This window comes from Pelmatolapia mariae, linkage group LG2, assembly GCF_036321145.2.
Source record: "Pelmatolapia mariae isolate MD_Pm_ZW linkage group LG2, Pm_UMD_F_2, whole genome shotgun sequence".
NCBI classification, from domain to species: Eukaryota; Metazoa; Chordata; class Actinopteri; order Cichliformes; family Cichlidae; genus Pelmatolapia; species Pelmatolapia mariae.
In genome coordinates, this window is record NC_086228.1 from 9,560,661 (window position 1) to 9,583,504 (window position 22,844).

The 22,844-nt window shown below is 43.2% G+C and overlaps 1 protein-coding gene across 4 annotated transcripts in view; it reads right to left on the bottom strand.

Annotated features, from left to right (window-relative positions):
* glra1 (glycine receptor, alpha 1) overlaps window positions 1-22,844 on the bottom strand; it is a 137,796-nt gene that overhangs the window by 48,025 nt on the left and 66,927 nt on the right. For all 4 annotated transcript variants that reach the window (XM_063492712.2, XM_063492731.2, XM_063492739.2 and 1 more), the window contains 3 exons: window positions 20,114-20,337; window positions 10,966-11,048; window positions 9,532-9,669 (listed from right to left, as the gene is read on the bottom strand). In XM_063492712.2, coding sequence (XP_063348782.1) covers window positions 9,532-9,669; window positions 10,966-11,048; window positions 20,114-20,337 — 445 coding nt within the window. The remainder of the gene's footprint in view (window positions 1-9,531; window positions 9,670-10,965; window positions 11,049-20,113; window positions 20,338-22,844) is intronic.

A 22,844-nucleotide genomic window follows, 5' to 3' on the forward strand; every position in this document is an offset into this window, starting at 1 on the left:
CTCTCTACCTTCTACTCTACTCAGATGGTTTTTATAGCACTGTTCTACAGTATATCACATTACCATATCAAGTGTACAGGGTATTGCAGGGTGCTAATGCTCTTTTTGCAGCCAAAGTGGTAGTTTCTGTGAAACATACCATGATTACTTATATTGAAGTACAGTGTTGTACAGTGGATGATACAGTATATACAGTAAAGTACTGTAAGAAAAATAAGCAAACCGATGACAATATGTGGTTGTATTTCTCTAGAATGACTCGAAGACCTTCTGGGGGAGGACGCCAACGCCTGTTCAGACAACAGCAGGAACTTGCCGTTGTGGACCTAGTGAGGGCAGACAATGCCATCCGTCTCCACCAGCTATGAAAGAAAATACTTGCAGACAGGCAAGTGTTCAACAACATAAACCATGTGAGCATCACCACCATCAGACGCATCTTGAGAAAACACAGCATCACCATGAAGCAGCTCTACAGAGTCCCATTTGAGAGGAACAGTGACAGGGTCAAAGGACTTCGAGCTGAATATGTACGGGTAAGTGTAACTGTCCTTTACATTTACAATACAGTATTGGTGAAATCCAGTAGCAGCTGAATATGTACCATATCAGTACCACATGGATCCATTCTGAGAGCTACACAGGTACCTGTGTGATGGGGTGAGGGTTCTGTATGTGTAGCACTGTAGTACAGTAATATGTTCTCTTTTTTTTTACAGAGAATCTTGGCCATGGATGGAGCTGCACAGCCTCATGAATTCATTTTCATTGATGAAGCTGGATTCGACCTGTGCAAAACAAGACGACGGGGTCGTAATGTAATTGGCCAAAGGGCAATTGTGCACGTCCCAGGGCAGCGTGGGGGAAATATCACATTGTGTGCCGCCATAAGCCTTCGAGGGCTTCTGCATCATCATGCAAAACTAGGTCCATACAATAGCCAACATATACTCACATTTCTAGATGCTCTCCATAATATAGTTGTACAGAACAGACCAGATCAGCCCAGGTTTGTGGTGATATGGGATAATGTCAGTTTCCATCGGGCTGCTCTGGTCCAGGCCTGGTTCTCCAACCACAATCAACTTGAAGTGGTATACTTGCCCCCTTACTCACCATTTTTAAACCCAATAGAGGAATTTTTTTCGGCTTGGTGATGGCGTGTGTATGACCGCCAACCACATGCCCGCATGCCTCTTCTGCAGGCAATGGAACAGGCCTGCGGCGACATTCAGGTGACAGCAATCCATGGATGGTTTCGACATGCAAGGGGATATTTTCCCCGGTGCCTAGCGGGAGAAGACATTGCTTGCGATGTCGATGAGGTCCTGTGGCCAGACCCCAACAGACGGCGGGATCCATGAGCCCACGTATGCACAATTGTCATGATTTTTTGTGTTTACAGTATAGTGTTTTTTCTATTACTGTATTATGTTTTTTTTTTTTTTTGCTTTATCTGAATTCATGGTACTGCAATGTACAGTGCTGCAATGTACAATATTGAGTAGGCCTATTCGCTTTTTTGGTTGTTTGAAAATGTGTCTCCTGAAAATATGCCTTCTGAATAAACAATGAAAATCAAAGACTGCAGTGTTTTATATAAAATAGACTAGTGTGTTCCCCCTGATCTGAAAGTGTTTGCATATGATGCAAGTATGTGTCATTTTGTCAACAGAGTTACATTTTGACAAAGGAATGTTAGGTTTTGATAGCAGAGTTTAGGTTTTGAGAGTAGAGTTTCAATTTGGCACAGATGTGAATGGTATATTTCCCAGTGTTGTGTCATGTTTACTTGTGTTTAGAGTTTTGGCACAATGAGCGAAGTTTTGCAAAATGTGTTCAAGCAACGGGCAAAAACTGTAATCACCTCTGACTCTCTCCCACAGCGTGTCTTGGTGTGTCTTCCTCCTCTCAACCCCGAGTACGCGTGCTTCTTTAAATTTGTGATTAAAGAAAGAAATAAGTTACAGCAGATTAGCGATGCTACCCTCCTTAAAAAGAAACAAGTTTTTGGGTTCTAGGTCTTTGTAGTTTTATATTTGGGGTTATGCTGGGATTAGGGTTCTATGCTGTGGGTTATATTCCCACTATTTCTTTTGTGTTATGTGTTGTGTTTACTTCCTGATAAAGATGCTTGACATAAGTGTCTTATGGTGCTTTCAGTTGTCAGCTTCAGTTATTCCAGTCCTTCTCAATTAGAGGGGTGCCCCCCGGTGCGATGCCGCAGGCGTCGGGGAACATGTTTTTTTTTGCCGTACTAGAATAAAGTGTAATTGCAAATCCACTGCAGTAGGTGGCAGGATTTTTTGCACCGAGCGCACACACACAGCACAGAGCAGGAGATAGGAAGTGAAGTAAACAATGGAAAAATATTCAACAGTGACAAAGAGACGGAGATACTGGGACAAACGAAAGTCTCCCAAAAGCTAAGACAAGGAAATGTAATGAGTGTTTGTAGCGCTCGGCTTCACTGTGACTTTGTATATTTGAGAAGGGCTGAGTTTGAGTTTTGGGGATCTGTACTTGAATAGTTAATGTTGCTGATCAGTTTAAATTTATTGATTGATTTTGTTTAATTTTATTTTTCAGAATAAAAGTCGGTTCAAGTTGGTCAAAAAAATGTTTTACAGTTTAAATAAGGATTTATTTTATTTGAGACAAATGAATGCACTTTAAAATGTAGTCAAAGGAGTTTGCAAGGAAAGCGTCTGGACTTCTTTAAGTTGCTTGAAGACGTTTCACCTCTCATCCGAGAAGCTTCTTCAGTTCTAAGGGCAAATGGCCGAGAGTCCCAGATTTAAACCAAGTGGGAGTATCCCCCCAAAGAGGGACAAAGGACCCCCTGGTGATCCTCTAATCACATGAGCCAAGGTGTGAAAGCGGGTGTGGGACCTAATCAGCCAGGGTTTCGGGTGAGCTCATTGTGAAACCTGGCCCCACCTTGTCATGTGAATTCCTGAGGTCAGATGGCCCAAGATGTGAGTGGGAATTAAGGCGTCTGGGGAGGGAACTCAAAACTGGATTATAGATGGCAGACAGTTGGTGTCGTAAACCACCACCTCTGTTCAAAGATGGTCGCTCACAGTGGACATAGATGGCCTCTTTCACTCCTCTTTCAAACCATCTGTCCTCTCTGTCCAAAATGTGAACATTGGCATCCTCGAAAGAGTGACCTTTGTCCTTAAGATGCAGATGGACTGCTGAGTCTTGTCCTGTGGAGGTGGCTCTTCTATGTTGTGCCATGCGCTTGTGAAGTGGCTGTTTGGTCTCTCCAGTGTAGAGGTCTGGGCATTCCTCGCTGCACTGTACAGCATACACCACGTTGTTAAGTCTGTGTTTTGGAGTTTTGTCTTTCGGGTGAACCAGTTTTTGTCTGAGTGTGTTGCTGGGTCTGAAGTACACTGGGATGTCGTGCTTGGAGAAAACTCTCCTGAGTTTCTCTGATACACCGGCTACATAGGGGATGACAACGTTGTTGCGTCTGTCTTTCTTATCCTCCCTCGCTGGTGTCTGATCTTCTTTTTTGTGCCTCTTTGCTGACTTTATGAACGCCCAGTTAGGATAACTGCATGTTTTGAGTGCTTCCTTTACGTGTGTGTGTTCCTTCTTTTTCCCTCAGGCTTGGAGGGAACATGTTCTGCCCGGTGGTGTAGGGTCCTGATTACTCCAAGTTTGTGTTCCAGAGGGTGATGGGAGTCAATAAGGAGGTACTGGTCCGTGTGTGTGGGCTTCCGGTAAACTTCAATGTTGAGGTTGCCGTTTTCTTCAATGTGCACAGCGCAGTCCAGGAAAGGCAAACAGTTATCCTTTGTGTCTTCCCTGGTGAACTTGATGTTTTTATCCACGGCGTTAATGTGAGCAGTAAAGGATTCCACTTCTTGTGTCTTGATTTTGACCCAGGTGTCATCTACATATCTGTACCAGTGGCTGGGTCCTCTTCCTTTGAAAGAGCCAAGAGCCTTCCTTTCTACTTCCTCCATGTAAAGGTTGGCTACAATAGGTGACACGGGGGAGCCCCTGGCACAGCCATGTTTTTGTCTGTAGAAGCCTTCGTTGTATTTGAAGTATGTTGTGGTAAGGCAGAGGTCTAACAGTGTGCAGATCTGATCGGGTGTGAAGTTGGTCCTGTCTTCCAAGGAGCTGTCTTCTTGTAGTCGTTTTCTGACAGTCTCCACTGCCTCCGTGGTGGGTATGCAAGTGAAGAGAGAGACTACATCAAAGGACACCATGGTTTCATCTGGATCCAGGGTAAGTTTCTGGACCTTGTCGGTGAAGTCGGTGGAGTTCTTGATGTGGTGTGGGGTGTTCCCCACGAGAGGTGCAAGGATGGTAGCCAGGCGTTTCGCAATGTTATAAGTGGCTGAGTTTATGCTACTGACTATGGGTCTGAGTGGGACCCCTTCCTTGTGGATTTTAGGAAGTCCATAAATGCAGGGTATGGCATCCCCTGGATAAAGGCGGTGATATGTAATGCGGTCAATGATTTTGTCCTTTTCAAGGTCTTGAAGGCAAGCTATAACTTTCTTTTTGTAGCTGCTTGTGGGGTCTCGCTTTAAGGCTTCGTAGGTGTTGTTGTCACTGAGGAGAGTAGTGATCTTTGTGTGGTAATCTGTTGTGTTTAGGACCACGGTGCACCTTCCCTTATCCGCTGGTAATATAGTGATGTTGTGGTCTTTGCTCAGGGAAGCGACGGCCTTCTTTTCTTGTAATGTAAGGTTAGACGGAGGGACTTTCGCACTGGAGAGGGTGGCTGAGACTTTCATCCTGATTTGCTCTGCTTCTGTCTGTGATAATTTATTAATCCGTATGGCGGTTTCTGTGGCTGTGATGAGGTCCACTATGGGCAACTGTTGCCGATAAATGGCGAAATTGAGTCCTTTGGCTAAAACCCTCTTTTCAGGTTCAGTGAGATTCCGGTCTGAAAAGTTCTTTACCCATTTCTCCCGACTGTCTTCAGGTGTGTTTTCTTCTCTGAGTTGTGTGGGTTCAGACTGAGGAGTGTGGGTTTTTGAAAGCAAGGTGTGAAATTTCCTGCGTTCCTTTAGAGTGTTGGGCCCGCTGAGCCTTGTCCACAAACTTGTAAACCTCTTCTAGGAGGGGGTCCTTTGTCCCTCTTTGGGGGGATACTCCCACTGGGTTTAAATCTGGGACTCTCGGCCATTTGACCTTAGAACTGAAGAAGCTTCTCGGATGAGAGGTGAAACGTCTTCAAGCAACTTAAAGAAGTCCAGACGCTTTCCTTGCAAACTCCTTTGACTACGATGACCTGGATGACTGAGAACCTTCACAGACACTTTAAAATGTAGTAGTAGTTTCGAGAGTTGCAGTACTACTACATGTACTTTGTTTTAAGTTAATCTATATTTCTTTCTTTTTTTTCTTTAAAAAAGTACATCTTTAAAAGATGTACTTATAATAACAATTTTATAGACAAATTATATTATTTATGGTCGCGGGGGAGAGTGGGGGGCGTGAAATGTTTTCTTCTTCCTAAGGGGGGCGTAACAGGAAATATTTGAGAAGCACTGAGTTATGGAGGTCCTTACATTCCTCTGTGTTCTCAGTCTGTTCCTCTGGTCTTGTCTCTGTATCGTGGCTCTCTTCCTGTTTTATTTTGGTGACTGCTGTTCTCTGTGTGTTGTCTTTACCTCACCTGTCCCCTCGCTGTCTGAGATCAGTGTGTTGTCCCTCCTGAGTGTGAGTTTTCCCTGAGCCTCCTTGTTCTGTGTTTCCTGCTCTACAAATGCTCATTTTTAAGTTCATCACTGTTTCCTGAATCCTCCACTATCTGCCTGCCAGCACAGCCAGTTTATAACAGCAAGTTATTTTTAGTCTGGTGTAAATTTTTTCTGCTCTCATTCATCAGTAGTTCACTTTAAAAAAGACTCTAACTTCAATTTACTGAAATATGATTCTATCAGTATTTGATGTCCACACTGCAGCTGAACCACTTTTTTTATCTGCAGTGTTTCGGGGAAGAACCTGGAAACAGCTGATATGTATTCATGTACCAAAGCTGTGGATTATCATCACTTCATTGTCTTTGTGTGTGTGTATGAGGAAGAGTGTGTGTGTGTGTGTGTGTGTGGGTGGGTGTGTGCAGAGTTGTGTCAAGGCTTTTCGTCTGGAGGAGGATCATTCATCTCCTGAGTGTCGACAGCAGATGTCAACCTCTGTGTGAGTGATGCCTCTGAATGGGAACTAATCAGCCTGCTACACACACACACACACACACACACACACACACACACACACACACACACACACACACACACACACACACGAACACAGACACACACACACACACACACACACACACACACACACACACACAGAAATGGACCTGTCACGTTTGTGTTTTTGTTGAATTATGTGTCCCTCAGATTGTGACTCACTGTCTTTGTGTTGCTTTGGTGAGAACAGCAGTAAAGGGCAGCTGCTACAGCTGGATCACAATAACATTTCTTTCCCTGTGATGTGGAAACTCGTTAGCACCAGTACGAGATCACGCCGTCTCCGCTGGTCCACGGTTTCAGCTGCAAACAGTTGGAGTCACCAACGATGTGACCGTCAGAGAAAAAAGTCCAGTTTGAAGAATAAAATAAGTTTCTAAATAAAACCAGACTTCAGATAAGTTTCATCTAAACTAAAAAAATATAATTCTGATTTGATTTTGACAAATTTAAATTGTCAGAATTCTTAATAAAGCTCAACATAAGTTTCAGATGCAACTCTAATCTGACAACCTATGACAGCTGCACCTCGAGGTGGTTCAGATGTTTTAGTTACAGTTACACATGCAGAGAGGAAGTGATGTAATTAATAAATCATTCTGATATACTCTCTGACATAAAAGTAAAAGTACGTAAATGATTATTCAGTTATTATACGGAGGAATTTGTTTGTCATTCTGATCGTTCTTCTTTATCATTTAGACCCAAAATACAAAAGCTGAATTATGATTCCTCCACCCTCAGCTCCACGATGCCCCATCACTGCGCCCCCTCACACCCCACATACTCTTCAACCTCTAATGTTTCTGTTTTTGTTTAATCTAAGTTATTATTATTATTTTTATAGCTATGTATGCTTTTCTATTTTGGGCTGCCGGCTCATGCAGATAATACAGATTTATATTTTTATATTTGGTGTTTTCTCTGGAGTGTAAGGATCGTGGGCTCGCTGTGTGGACCGGACAGATGGTTTTCAGCCACGCTTGGAGGACCTGGAGGGAGAAACGGAGCGCGGCAGCCGCCCCCGTCCTCCATCGTCTCCAGCAGCTCCTCTGTGGTTTCTCTTCTTCGGGATTTCTTGTATTTTATTTTTTGGCTTCGTGATTTCGTATTTCTCTCGCTGCCCGCTCAGTGCTGTCACTGTGTCTGTGTCTGTATATTTTTATACGGCCGTATTTGTTTGATGCTCGATGACTGAAAAGCACTTTGGGTCACCTCCTCATGTTTTCATGTGTGCTGTAAAAAACGTTACCTGACGTCTTCTCCACGTGGCACGATCGGTGTTGTGGCGATTCAACGTTCTCTTCCTGTTTATCTTTTCCTATTTAGTATTTCCCTCTTTATATTTTTGCACATGATGCTTTTTAATTTCACAGTTTTCTGGTTATGAAACCAGACAAAATATTTAAATCCACCCCCCCCGTCATTTCAAACTAGCTCTGCTGCCTACAGTGTTTTCCCTTCACTGAGGGCTTCATGACACCAGGAAAATAAACTTTCAGTCCACTTATTTCCATATTTCACAGAATAAAATAAAAGTGAAGACCTGTCTCTGACTCATGCAAGATTTCAGCACATTTCTCCTGTTTACATGATTTTAGAATATCTCTCGCAGTAAATTGTGAGATATCACCCCCTCCTTCCTGAACCAGAGACAAACAGAAAGAAGGAAGAGGAGGAGGAACCAGACAAAGAGACCGAGGAAGGCTGAGGCGCAGCGAGGAGGAGTGAGAAACCATAAAATTCAACCTGAAGCTTGAAGCTTGAGGTGGGTTTGGTCCTCAAAACTGAAAATATCCAAGTCAACTTCATCACATTTCCTATGCACACAGCATTACAGCAGTTTGATGTTAAGGTAGCTCAGGGAGGCACATTTTACCTGCAGCTGGTAACAGGAAGCTCTGAGAGCGAAATCATTACTCAGTGCTCCCGCTGGGCTAAGCTCAGTATTTCACCGAGCAACGGAGAGAGAGTATCAGAATGCAGCTGTTTGGCGTAACGTCTCAGGAAAGCTGGGATAGCGATCAGTTAACCTCCTGCTGATTAAATCCAATTATTTGCTCTTCCAAAAGCTTTCAGTTGGAACCGAGAAGATCACCTGAATATGTAAAAAAAATCTGTCAGTGCATGAACAGAAAATGGATTCTGAGGCAGCAGGAGGAGAATAAAAAGACCTCTCTGCTTATAATATCAGCATCACAGCCCAGCTCTGAGATGGTTTTATCCCGTTGTTCTCATGGAAACTGAAACGTTTAAGTAATCGTTGATATTGACGAATAGTTCTCTCTGTGTTAGCCCTGCCATCGACCCTGAATTAGATAAGTGGAAGAAAAAGGATTCTGTATTTGTTTGGGTTGTTTTGGCTGTGCAGAGCAAAGGACCATGGGTATGCAGCCTATGCAGATGTCCCATCGCATTAGTGGATCGCTGATTCTGTCCGGGGAACCTGAGTGGCTCGGACGAGTTTGAATTCAATTCAATTTTATTTATACAGCGCCAAATCACAACAACAGTCGCCTCAAAGCACTTTATATTGTAAGGTAGACCCTACAATAATACATACAGAGAAAAACCCAACAATCATATGACCCTCTATGAGCAAGCACTTTGGCGACAGAGGGAAGGAAAAACTCCCTTTTAACAGGAAGAAACCTTCGAAGAATCCCCCAGCAGCCTACGCCTAGGCAGCATAACTAAGGGAGGATTCAGGCTCACCTGATCCAGCCCTAACTATACGCTTTAGCAAAAAGGAAAGTTTGCAGCCTAATCTTAAAAGTAGAGATAGTGTCTGTCTCCTGAATCCAAACTGGAAGCTTCAGGCCCCGCAGAAGAGGGGCCTGAAAACTGAAGGCTCTGCCTCCTATTCTACTTTTAAATACTCTAGGAACAACAGGTAAGCCTGCAGTGTGAGAGTGAAGAGCTCTAATGGGGTGATATGGTACTATAAGGTCATTAAGATAAGATGGCTTCACGTCACTACAGAGATGCTGTATGTATGCGGTCCTTTCTGGCTGCTCCGTAGCTCCACTAGCGAACCAACCGCAGCACAAACGAGCATATTCCTGGCTGCTCCATGTGCTTCTCACGCCACCTGTAACAATCAGAACTGTGCATACAGCCAAGCCACATCATTTTTATGAACCCAACCAAGGAATGAACATGAGAGAAAACAGCATCTAAAAGTGAAGATGAAGACTAGGGGTCAGGTCTCCTTTTTCAGACCTCTGTATCCCAACCTTCCTCCTACAACAAGCAGTAAAAAGGTTTGGTGAACATCAGCTGCATCAGTTTCTCTCACCTGTGTTGTAGTGCTTGGTGCAGTAGCGCAGGTCCTTCTCTTCTTTCAGTATGAACTGAGGTAGCGTCAGCCCGTCGGCCACCTGCACGGCCCCCTTCTTGTCCCATTCGAATATGAGGTCGTTCATGGTGTAGCCGACTGGAGGAGAGAGCAATGAGCGGGAGGTTAGACTATTTCATCACTGCAGAGGTCAGTCCTCATCCTCTGAGGAGGAACTGGAACTCTCTGTACCTGGCAGGGGTGCAAAGCCACACCCTGCAGTTTTAGTGGTTAAAAGGCCAGTTCAGCACAACATATCAAATATTTTCTGTATTGGCAATAAAATCCACTGAAGTAGTGAGGGAGAAAGCCTGAGCTCAGTGTTTGGGAAACTTTAAAGGCTTCTGTGTTTTCAATTAAAGAAGCAAAAGAATGGAAGGAAGAAAGAAAACAGGACGTAAGGAAGAGAAGACGAAGAAAGGAAAGAGGACAGAGGGAACACAGAAAAGAAGAAAATCAAGCAAAAAAGACCAAAGCAGCACTCGGGGAGGCTGTGGAGTTTAAACGATGGTACTGAGAGTCACACCAGCAGCAGCCTGAACACGGACACAGGATGGATTCATGCTTTAAACTTATCAGACCAGGAAATGTTTCTCCAGCTTCTGTTGTCCAGGTTTGAGAGTCTGTGTTAGCCATAGACTCAGTGTACTGTTCTTACTGACAGCAGTGACACCGGTGTGGTCTTCTGCTGCTGGAGCCCACCTGCTTCAAGGTTCAGAGACACTCTTCTGCAGACTTTGGTTGCAGTGAGTGGTTACTGGAGTTATTGCTGCCTTCCTATCAGCTCCAAGCAGTCTTTCCATCCGCCTCTGACCTCAGCCAGTCATTTCCTCCCACAGAGCTGCTGCTGGCTGGATATTTCCTCTGAGCTCAGAGATGGTTGGAGATCAGTGTGTGAAACACTCAGACCAACAACCATGCCACATTCCTTCTTCATCATTCTGGTGCTCAGTCTGAACTTCAGCAGCTCGTCTTCACCGCTGAGCTGCTGCCGTGTGATTGGCTGATTAGATTAATGAACATTAGTGAACAGGTGTGCCTAATAAAGTGTCTGGGGAGTGTAAATATCAGTAATATATACAGAGAATTACTTTATGCCTTAAAACTAACTGGTGGCTTAACTAGTAAATGTGTTATTTATAAACAGCGGTAAAAAGCGACTTTATGATGTTTTGGTGTCTGTTTCACAAACTCAAAGACGACTGCATTGTTCTGTCTTTGATTTACGATCACTGACCCTCTGCAGATGTACTTCACACTCGCTCCTGGGATTCTTCTCACGTCCGCTCAACAATAAAATGACCACAAGAAAAATCTATACCATATCTCTCACTCTGCCAGCTGCTGTTACTGATCGAATGATGTGTGTGTCTGTGCATGTGTGTAATTACTCACAGCTCTCCAGCTGCATGATGCAGGTCTGGACGTCCATTGGGAAGTTCTTCAGATCCATGGGGCAGGCCAGGACCAGCGTTATTCTGCAAACACACACACACGCACACACACTTTTAGAGTAAGAGGATTACCTCGGGTTTTATCAGATCGCCACATCGACACCTCAGAAGGTTTGAAATTTCAGACTGAAATAATCATCAGTGGAAAAACTGATTAAATGAATCATTATTAGTTTACAAAAGATAAACAACTCAATTTATGCTAAGATAAAAGCAGCAGAAATAATAAATGAGCTCTGCAGAGACGATAGAAAATTCACTTCATTTGAGCCAAACCAATTAAAGCATCAAACACATGAAAGTGTGAATGAACTGAAAGCCAGAGCAATTAGTTCTTTAATTGATTACAAATGCAACAAGTTTGATAAGTGATCCAATCAATAAATTCATTTAGTAAGCATAAATGAGAAACGCCAGTCTTCCCCTCCTGTGTGGGAACGTCATTCATTTCGACTGGAGATGAAAGTAGCTGAACTCGTCTGAAGCTCCTTCCTCTGGATTTAACGGAGCAGCACAGCATTAAAAACAGCATCTGATGACGGGTGCCATTTTCAGGTTTTTCATATGAAACTATTTAAACACAAACGTGTTTTTATGTCACTGACACTGAATTTTGATGACAATTGCAAATCGGTCTGCAGAAAGGGTCACTGGCGCCTTTACTGCCAAAGGAAACTTTCCACACTCCCTGAACAATTTGAACTTTGTTTTATCCTTCTTTTATTGAGTCTGCTTTATCTTTTTGTTTGGTGGCATGGTTCACTGAATAACTCACTGAATAAACACAGCCGTCTATTTAATGACTGCACCACGTTCTTCTCGTCACCCTGAGCCCACACTCTGCAGTTTACTATGACACCTTCCTGCTGCCTCAAACTGAGCTGGAGCACCGACTGTGGATTAATCCAGACTGGAAATAATCCCCAACAAACAGTCTCTCACCTTCAGTTTGAAGAATATTTAAATAAATGCGACCTGTTATGGCTGAATAGGAGAGAAGAAGTTCTGGGCTCACAAAATAAAGTACACATGTACCTTTGTGGTTTGCATGTTTTGGAGACTAGTCTCTAACTTCTCCTGATAGTACGGAACTTTAATGTAAAGGTAAAATGAATGTTAATTAAAAAACTATGCTGTGTGAGACATTAATTAATTTATTTTTATTTTAATAATTCAGAAACTAGGAAAAAAAAGTCTTACTGATCACCCAAAGGCAGGTTTGACAGTGCTCACACTGATGCTCACATTTAGCTTATATAAACAGTGAGAACTTTTTATATATGGGCAACACAGGAGACGGCTCCTGATACTACAAGAAACTAGAAAAATATAAATGCAGCTTGTTGGCTGTTAAAAGGAAACCTTTAGGTCCAATAATTAGCAGTAGGAGGCTGATTTGTGTAGACTGGTCATGCAGACAATACCGACAGCATTTTCAAGCTGGCAGTAGTTAAACCCTTACTTAAACAGCAATCTCTAGACCCAGCTGTCTTAGCTAATTATAGGCCAATCTCCAACCTTCCTTTCATATCAAAAATCCTTTAAAGAGTAGTTGTCAAACAGCTAACAGATCATCTGCAGAGGAATGGCTTATTTGAAGAGTTTCAGTCAGGTTTCAGAGCTCATCACAGCACAGAAACAGCTTTAGTGAAGGTTACAAATAATCTTCTTATGGCCTCTGACAGTGGACTCATCTCTGTGCTTGTCCTGCTAGACCTCAGTGCAGCGTTCGATACTGTTGACCATAATATTCTATTAGAGCGATTAGAACATCCTGTAGGTATTACAGATACTGCGCTGCAGTGGTTTGTATCATATCTATCTAATAGACTCCAATTTGTTCATGTAAATGGAGAGTCCTCTTCACACGCTGAGGTTAATTGTGGTGTTCCACAGGGTTCAGTGCTAGGACCAATTCTGTTTACATTATACATGCTTCCCTTAGGCCAGACCTTCCCAAAGTGTGTGTGTGTGTGTGGGGGGGGGGGGGCAGAGCCATTGCAGGGGGGGGCCGGTATGAAAAGGGGGGGGGGGGGGGGAACAAAATGCTTGGACACTGCTAGCACGGGGCGGCCACAGAAATGCAAAGCAGGAGATGAAGCATAGCTGAATATGTTTCCAAACCAACTTCATTCTAAGCCAAAGACTAGAAAATATGGTGAAGCATATCTTCCCTTTGGTTTCACCTGCACAAATGCCAAGGTAGGTCTCCTCAGCAGAATTGGTTTTCCCTGTGTCAGGAGCACGCGCTGGGCTGTTCAAATCACGGACAAACAGTATCCCACATTCTTGATTTTTAGTTCACAAACACTTGTTGTAATGACTAACTACTCCTGACATTTTGGAGATGTTAGCTCTTTATACAGTAAAGTTACAGCGGGGTACAAATAATATCAGGCTGATCCTGCCACGATTTGTTCCCTCGGTTCAAATCACGGACAAACAGTATCCCACAGCTGTTGATGTTTTTTAAACCCATTTTGTACAGAGAGGCATTTTTTGAAAAATGTATTGATAGCTATGTTAAATATTATTACACAGGAAAAAAAAACAACTACACGTAAAATAATCACACTGTGATGCCTTTGTAAATGGAGGGACAGTAATAGGGTTGCCAACCGTCCCTTAAAAAACGGAATCGTCCCGTATTTAGAAACAAAAGTACACGTCCCGTATTGAGCTAATAAGGGACGCACTTTGTCCCGTAATACAGTGAGAATCAAAAGTAGTCTATAAATGTTAATGGAATTAACGCTTTGTTTGAAAACATAATTCCCAGCCCCTCTCCTGCTTTGTGACCAATGAGCTGACACTTATGACAATTCGAGTATGACAATTCAGATTACCGCTTATCTCATTGGTCGAGGAAAGGTCGCTTGCGGAGAAAATACCGGAAGACAACAGATGACCACAACAAGAAGCATGGCCAACAGGGAAACAAACTGGGCAAACACTGTGCGATTTATTCAGTCGCATGAGCTCGGATGAGCTTTCCAAAGTTCTACAAGTTGTGCCTCCATCACTTGTGTCCAGATCACACGCTGCACAGCCGTGCTGCTCCGTCTTTTTCACCGATGTTTACGTGTTTGCGCGTGAGCACGTACCCCACGTATACTACACGATGCACGATGAAGGCCAAAATCGGGCCGATCATCAAAACGATCGCACGACTCAAAAATTGGCTCAAAATGGGCCAAAAAAATCGCACAGTGTAAGCCCAGCATTAGACCAGCAATGTTTGTTCCAGCAAAGAAAAAAAAAGGCTGCAAAAGTACTGGGAGGAATGGGAAAAGGAAAACACCTGGCTGAAAAAGTGCACGATAACACCTATAAAGCGCACTGCACTGTGTGGCGGCGCACTTTTTCCATAGACATGGTTCTAATGGTGGGCACATGAAGAACATGAGGGGCGTGAAAGCTCGGGGAACCCTTAACCAATTTTTTGTCCACCAGGCCACGGCAGAAGCAGATATGGTATGTAAACACTGGTTTGTTTTTTTTTAACCCTCTGGTTAAGGTTAATATGGGCATGAGCAGTGAATATCAGCCCTATGTGGCCAGAAGTGTGATAATATAATTTATTTTGTGTAATAAACAACTGCAAGGATAGATGATTACAACAAATAGATGACTAATACATAAAAGTAATACATAGATGAATAATGATGATGAGTTATGATGCGTAATCATGGGAACAAGTGGGTTTACAAATGGGAGCAAAAGCTGAAATAATACCTCAACTGAAGCCAGTTGTACTAAATGCACTATATGTGCACTGTTACAAGAATGTTTTTCGTTCTATTGTTTTCTATTAATTTATATAATTTTAAGTTAAGCAGGACAGAGTTCTTTTAAAGAAAGATTTACTTATATTCTCAAAAGTTAAGCATGACAGGCTTCTGTTTAAGAAAGAGACCTGTTTTATTGTGATTTTTCTTGTAAAACAAAGGGGGGCCTAGCAAAAAAACTTTGGGAACCACTGCCTTAGGCAGTATCATCAGAAGACATAGTATACATTTTCACTGCTATGCTGATTACACCCAGCTCCATCTATCTATGAAGCCAGATAACACACACCAATTAGTTAAACTGCAGGAATGTCTTAATGACATAAAGACCTGGATGGCCGCTAACTTTCTGCTTCTCAATTCAGATCAAACTGGGGTTATTGTACTCGGCCCTGAAAATCTTAGAAATATGGTATCTAACCAGATTCTTACTCTGGATGGCATTACCTTGGCCTCCAGTAACACTGTGAAGAACCTTGGAGTCATTTTTGAGCAAGACATGTCCTTCAACGCACATATTAAACAAATATGTAAGACCGCTTTCTTCCATTTGCGCAACATCTCTAAAATTAGAAATATCCTGTCTCAGAGTGATGCTGAAAAACTAGTTCATGCATTTATTACTTCCAGGCTGGACTATTGTAATTCATTATTATGGGGAAGTCCTAAAACTCCCTGAAAAGCCTTCAGTTAATCCAAAATGCTGCAGCAAGAGTACTGACAGGGACTAGAAAGAGAGAGCAGATTTCTCCTGTATTGGCTTCCCTTCACTGGCTTCCTGTTAAATACAGGATTGAATTCAAAATCCTGCTCCTCACATACAAGGTCTTAAATAATCAGGCCCCATCTTATCTTAATGACCTTGTAGTACCATATGACCCTATTAGAGCACTTCGCTCTCACACTGCAGGCTTACTTGTTGTTCCTAGAGTATTTAAATGTAGAACGGGAGGCAGAGCCTTCAGTTTTCAGGCCCCTCTTCTGTGGAACCAGCTTCCAGTTTGGATTCAGGAGACAGACACTATCTCTACTTTTAAGATTAGGCTTTAAACTTTCCTTTTTGCTAAAGCATATAGTTAGGGCTGGACCAGGTGACCCTGAATCCTCCCTTAGTTATGCTGCAATAGGTGTAGGCTGCCGGGGGATTCCCATGATGCATTGAGTTTTTCCTTTTCAGTCACCTTTCTCACTCACTGTGTGTTAATAGACCTCTCTGCATTGAATCGTACTTGTTATTAATCTCTGTCTCTCTTCCACAGCATGTCTTCTATTTTGTCTTCCTTCTCTCACCCCAACCGGTCACAGCAGATGGCCCCGCCCCTCCCTGAGCCTGGTGCTGCTGGAGGTTTCTTCCTGTTAAAAGGGAGTTTTTCCTTCCCACTGTTGCCAAAGTGCTTGCTCATAGGGGGTCATATCATTGTTGGGTTTTTCTCTGTATGTATTATTTTAGGGTCTACCTTACAATATAAAGCACCTTGAGGCGACTGTTGTTGTGATTTGGTGCTATATAAATAATATTGAATTGAATTGAATTGACATGTAAGAACATGAGAATCAGCTTCATGCAAGAGTGAGACATGTAAATGAAAATGTGGTGGAGACGCTTTAAGTTTCTGACTCGCAGCCACGGAAATTAATTACTGCTGACACATGGGGGGGGGAAGCATCTCTGGAAAAAGTCTGTTTTTCCCAGAAATGAATGCAAAAAGCAATTTTATAAGTAAAAAGAACCATTAGAGAAATTAAACATGCAATTTCATCCATCAGCTAAAATAAAACTTGTTTGAGGATTTTTTTAATGAGAGAAGCTGTCGAAAAATCTACTCCTTGGAATTATAGACTGAACTCAATAGAGTCTATCACCACCACCATCCACTGTTTCAGTCTTTCAAGTAATTGATAAATTGGCAGATTGTCAAAAATGACAAATAATAGTTTTGCTAATTTCACTTAATCTTAACCTCAAAACTCGGAGCACGTACATCCAGGTGACATGCTTCCTGCCAGATAACGATAAATATCAAAGTGTTCTCTGCATCAAATGTTACGCTGCAGTTTTAATTTCAGGGAGAAAACCTGGAAAAAGCACCAAGTTCAGTTTGGTGTGTGCAGAGTGTGAGCTGAGCGAGCTGTTGTGAAGTGCAGGAGGTGATTTCACTGCACCCGCTCAGTCCTTCTGCTACAACACACGTCCAGTCCGCCCGATGCTCCAGATAAACTTTGTCTCGTCTGCACATTGTTACAAGTGCCTCACTGGATGCTGAATCCGTGCTACATACATGATGCAGCTTTCACCGATGTCCCACTTTCTCAGGGACCGACTCAGCTCGGTGGTTTCTGCCGCTCTGTGACACCTAAATGCTGACAGAGGAAGTGCTTTACATTGTTCTCCGAGACTGTAAAACGAAGCTGGACTTCAAATTAATTACAAGATGGATGACATGGAAAAATCTTTTTTCTGCACTGCTGATGGTAAATGTGAAGATTGTGTATCTGTATTTTTGGGGGTGCACCTCCGTGTTGCTGGGAAAATGGGAAACAGCTACAGCAATTTATTGAAACATACATGGAAATACAGCACATGAGGCAAAAACAGAGTTTGTGCAACTCTAACAAGCTTGACAGTGAATGATTGGTATAACCACTTTTATAAAAAGTTCTGCAGGCTTCTTGAAGGACATTCAAAGCTGAATGGATGTTTCTGCCTTTTGTTCTGCTCTCTGTCAGGATGATCCCACACTGCTTTGATAAAGTTGAGGTCCGGGCTCTGGGGAGACCCATCCATACTGTTCCAGTGTGCTTCTATCCAGGTGTTTGGGATCATTGTCCTGCTGAAAAATGCTTCTCTTCATTAAGAATGTCTTCCTGACAGCCGCCCTTCCACTGATCCATTTCTGGCGAGGCTTCAGTGAACAGTTGATGGATCAGCTCTCACGAGTCAGGATCTACACCCTCTCAAACATGGCTAAAAAACATACGCGTGAAAGGAGCAAGATGTATGGATGGAGGATGTTTGGTACGACCAGGGGTGAGATGCCTTAAAAGAGCATGGATGGGAAAAATTCTAGGCGATAACTCAAGAGTTGATAATTCGAGATATCCTGATCAGGAAAGCGGTGACACATCTTCAGTGGGAGGAGATTCACTGACTTGACCTCTAACGTCTGTTACCTTCTTAGTAAAGAAGCAAGCAAAGTCATGAGGTAGAGAGATGTCACCAGTGAAGGAGGCGAGGGTGGAAAATCATTTCCTAGTGCATGGAGCAGGCGGATTTTGTAATGGAAAAATTCCATTTTTGCTGAAGTTAAGCTGGAGGCAAATGCCTAATAGAAGATTCAATGAGGTCCATAAAATCTCCAGGTTTAAGTTATTTTCTCTCAGAGTCTCTGAGATCTGTCTGCAGCTTGCCTAGATAGCAACGGCTGGGATGGAACAGCCTGAGCAGATCTAATGGAAAGAGGAGTGAGATTGCCAGGCCCCAGTTAGAGTGGAATAGAGGGTATCTGAAGCATCATTTATTCTTGGAGGGAAGAATGAGCCTCGGCGGCGGTGGTGTGGAAATGAGCAGGCACGAGGTTACAGAGATTGTGTCAAAAAGAAACCATCAAATTTCTTCTTCAGGTGATTTCAGTGAAGGAAGAAATGATCAAACCCACACCTGACAGTTCTGACACTCTTAACTTCACTGTCTGTGAAAGTGAGTGCTCTCTGCAGCTGCTGGGTCTCAGGTTTGCCGTTTGTGCTCTCCCCCACCCAGATCCTGGTGCTGGGGGTCTCCTCCTGTTGAAACAGAGTTTGTCTCTACTGTGGCCGAGTGCTGCTAATGGGGGATAGTCTGATCTTTGGGGGTCTCCCTCTTGTTTTGTAGGGTGTTGCTGACTGCAGTTGCAAACTGGTGCCGGTGCATAAATTCTCCCTTTGATAAAGTACCCCCCATGCACAAATGGGACTGTATATTACTTCAGTGCTAGCATGTGCTTGTGTCTGAAGTGCAGCGGGAGATTGCACTACATGCGAATCTGGCCATCCAGTCTCAGAAACTTTGCTTTCATGCTGGAGGAGAAGCAAGCATCAGTCATGACTTCCCCTTGTGCTGCTCTGCCGATGAGTGATGATGATAGAAAAAAGAAAACAGCATTTACAGCACCCACTTTTCCCCCTTCCCCCAGGATGGTTTAATATCCCGAGTCGTGTCGTCGCCTCTGAGATCAAGCTGATCAACCGAGGGTTCATTCTGATGTTGTCAAGTTTAAAAAAATGAAAGCAGCAGAGGAGGCAGAGTGCAAAAGGGCCAATCTCACTCCTCCTCCTGCTGCTGGACATGAAGGTGAAAACTGAGGTTGATAATGGATCAGGCACACTGCTGGAATACTAACAGGCAGAGTAGATTACCATGGCTGCTGCGTTTTTTCATTTGCCCCCGAGCAAACGCAATAAAAGCAAGGAGGAGGCTCCGGCAGGCTAAAAGGTTTGTCAGCTGAAGGAGGCTATAACTCTGAGAGCCTTGAAAAGAATGTCTTGGAGATAAAAAGAGAAAAAAGTGAGCAAGTAGAGCTCAGGAGGAAATAAAAACCTCCAACTTTGACGCAATAATAGAATTCTGAAGCAGAGGAGGGAGGTATGTGAAATGCAATAAACAGGAAGTCAGAGCAGGACAGTCACTTTTTATTTCCTATAACAGTTTTATAACTGATTGTTTCAGTACAACATCCCATCCTATAAACCCTCTTCTTCATCCTGGTGTGAAACTTTTCTTTATCGCTCTTCTCTAAATTTTAAAGTTCCTGATGTGCTCTTTTACCCGTCCTGTCCAGCAGTTGTAGCAAGCAGAAAGATAGTCTGAATGCTTTGTTGTGCCAAACACATTTGTTCACATACAGGTGTGATCTATCTGTAGGAGCACTGAGCTCGCTATCGGTCCATCCGAGTCCAGGCCACAGTCTAAGCAGAGAGGCTTAGACTTCCTCCTGCTCCACTGGCTGAACACTTGGGTGTTCCTAAAGAGCCAAGACATAGTCTGCCCCAAGATCTCCTACTAGTAGGACGGGCCTGAAACAGCCCAGGAAGCATCCTGGAGGCATCCTAGACAGATGTCCAAACCACATTAATGTGCTCCTTTTCTACTCTGAGCCCCTCCCAACTGGCTGAGCTCTTTACCCCAACTTTTCCTTCACCTGTGAGGTCACTGCTCTCAGTTTCTGCCAGCAGGAGACAGTCAGAAATCTTAACAAAGATGCTGCTGTGAGCCGTTTAATAACCACTCTCTCTCACAGTTGGACTATAAAACAATCCTCCACTCACCGTATGCTGTAGAGCACGTTGCCGTTTTTAGAGATGCGTAGCAGCTTGTTGTCGGTGGTGACCTCATGAAAGTTGGCCCCCTTCTCGTTGGCAAAGAACAAGTCAGGTTTCCAGATGGAGTCCAACATGGAGGGGTCGAGGTCCAGCGAGTCGTCTGGATATTCGCTGTAGGCCAGCCGAGGGTCGTTCCACTGCTGTCTCAAGAAGATGTTCACTCTGTAGTCCTGCAAGGAGACACAGAGGATATGGAAGTGTTAGAGGTATGGGCAAGAAGGCAGAAGGAACTGTTGAGCAGCATCCAACAGCTTCTACTGAATATCTTCAAACATCTGGCTTGAAAGGTCAGAGAAGGTTTGAAGAAAATTTCAGCAGTTAACAGAATAAGAATTTAGGTTTCCATCACTACAACACTCTCCCCAATAATGAAACTAAGACTTCCATTGGACTGGGATGGTATAGAAGAAGTAACTAGTGCTGTCAGCGTTAATCTCGTTAAAATGACGTTAACGCCATAACTGCATTAACGCGGCAAATCTCCGTTAATGCAGTTATGGCGTTAACGTCATTTTAACGAGATTAACGCTGACAGCACTAGTAACTACACCTTTAGAACATGTTTCAGTGGTGATGTATGATCTACTCTGTGGAGTTTTGGTCTGAAGCTCATTTATTAATGCATGCCACTATAGTTAGTCCTGGTGGAATACACAACAGTCCACATTACTATCACATTCACAGCCTGGCAGTCCTATCTTTTCTCTCATGTTATCCTCATGTTCACTGCTGCATTCTTTGGAGGTCAAAATTCTCCCTGAATTGGACGAGGCAGGTGGGAAGGAAACTGCTTTGGCAGAGAAAAGGCTTCAGTGGGTGGTAATTTTGGGGAATGATTGGGCAAAACTTCCAAAAAAAACCCTTTCTGTGTCTTATAGATGAAGTGGTTTGAGAGGAAACTAGACTGCACCTGGTTTGCATACAAAATCTAGGCAATGAGCGACACTTTGGCCAAGTGTTTTTACAGAGCTGAAGTTTCCATTGGACGTTTTACAAATGCAGGTCTGTGTGCATGTGGCTGCTGGTAGTAGAAAGTCTAATAAATGCCGGAAAATACTGCAAGAAAAGGTGTTTTTCCAGCCTTGTAGAGCAACCCAGAAAAGCAAGAAAACTCATTAAAAGGAGAGTCTGATAATGAATATTAAAAAAGCGTCTTCATATGGATGAAGCATATTCATAAAACCGTAGTTACGCAGTTGGTAACAGCTGGATTTCAGACTCTCTGTTCTTGTTCTGCGTGGATAATCCGCTAACTTAATTTTCCTTGAACATGTAAGTGTGTTGTAGTGGTTTGTTACGATGTGTTGGTGTCGTATGCTGACACACGTGCTCAGGGCAGAGAGTGGAGAGCAGTAGGAAAGACGCTGTAATGTTATTCTGTTTTTTTTTTTTTTTTTGCCTACTTCAGCCTTAAATTAACATGTAACAGCAAAAGCTATAAAGCACAACTGACACACCTTGAACAGAAGGATGTAAAATATATCCATGGGGAAATGTTGTCTTTAAAAAATAAGAAAAAAAATGTGGAAAAGGGAGAAAAAAGGCTCATCAAGGGTCACCACACCGCTGACTCACGAAGCTGTAACTCCATATGGAGGACCGGATCGACAGATACAGGCAGACGCAGCGACGGAGTGATGGACAGAGCTTTGCGGTTGGATGAGCGGGTGGTTATGGGTCTTTATCCATATGTCATTTCCTCCTTTATGTGAATGTAAGAGATTTTACTGATGGTGGTGACTTGTAGCCTTGAGCTACAGCACAGATCTGTTTCCTGTCTGTGAACCTGTGTGATCTCTCAGATCCTGCTCAGCCTCGGGGTATTCAAACTACTCGGCTTTGTGCTTTTGTTTTCACAATCTCTATTTGTATTTCTGCACTTGTTCTTGGGGTTGTGTGTTGCCAGAAATCATAGCTAGATGGATGTGGAGCGAGACGATGAAGGACACAGATGGAAATGTTGTGCTTAATGGCCAATCAAAAGAAGAGAATATTTTTTATTACATTTGATTAAAAGACAAAAAAGTGTTATTCATGACACATGATTACACATCCTGGCCACAAAGGACAATCAGGAGGAAGATTTAGTTTTGTTAGTGTATACAGCCTCCTACAATTCTCATCTTAAATGTTCTTCCTCACCAAATATGGGCAATATTTTAAACAAGGAGCTCTGCATTCAGGCGGCTCTGAATGTTCACTTTCAGTTTTTCCTCTGATTGGATCTGTCAGCACACAGTGCTCATAAGTGCTGCTGATTATGGCTCATCTGGATCACATATTGGAATGTTCAGTTTTGGTTTCAATAGGTTTTATCCAGCTGCAGTCTGAATCGATGGATGTCAGATCAAAAACAGAGCACAGAAATTAACCTCCACCGTCTCTCGCACAGTCAGACCTGACTGAACACGACAGTCCGTCTGCCCTAGACTCAAAAGGCTTTTTACTTCATTTCACCTCAAAATTAAAACGCGGTGTGGGAAACGTGGTTGCAGTATGACAACATGGACATGGATGGCTGTACTAAAGTAAATCATTGAGCATTTAAAGGGTCATCTGACTTTTTCTGTCCCTCAGATCGTTCCCTTCTTCTATGCGTTAGAGTAGAACTAGCCTTTACACTGGTTTCCCTGTATTTTATCACCTGTATCGACACATTTCTGCCTCTGTCCCGTGT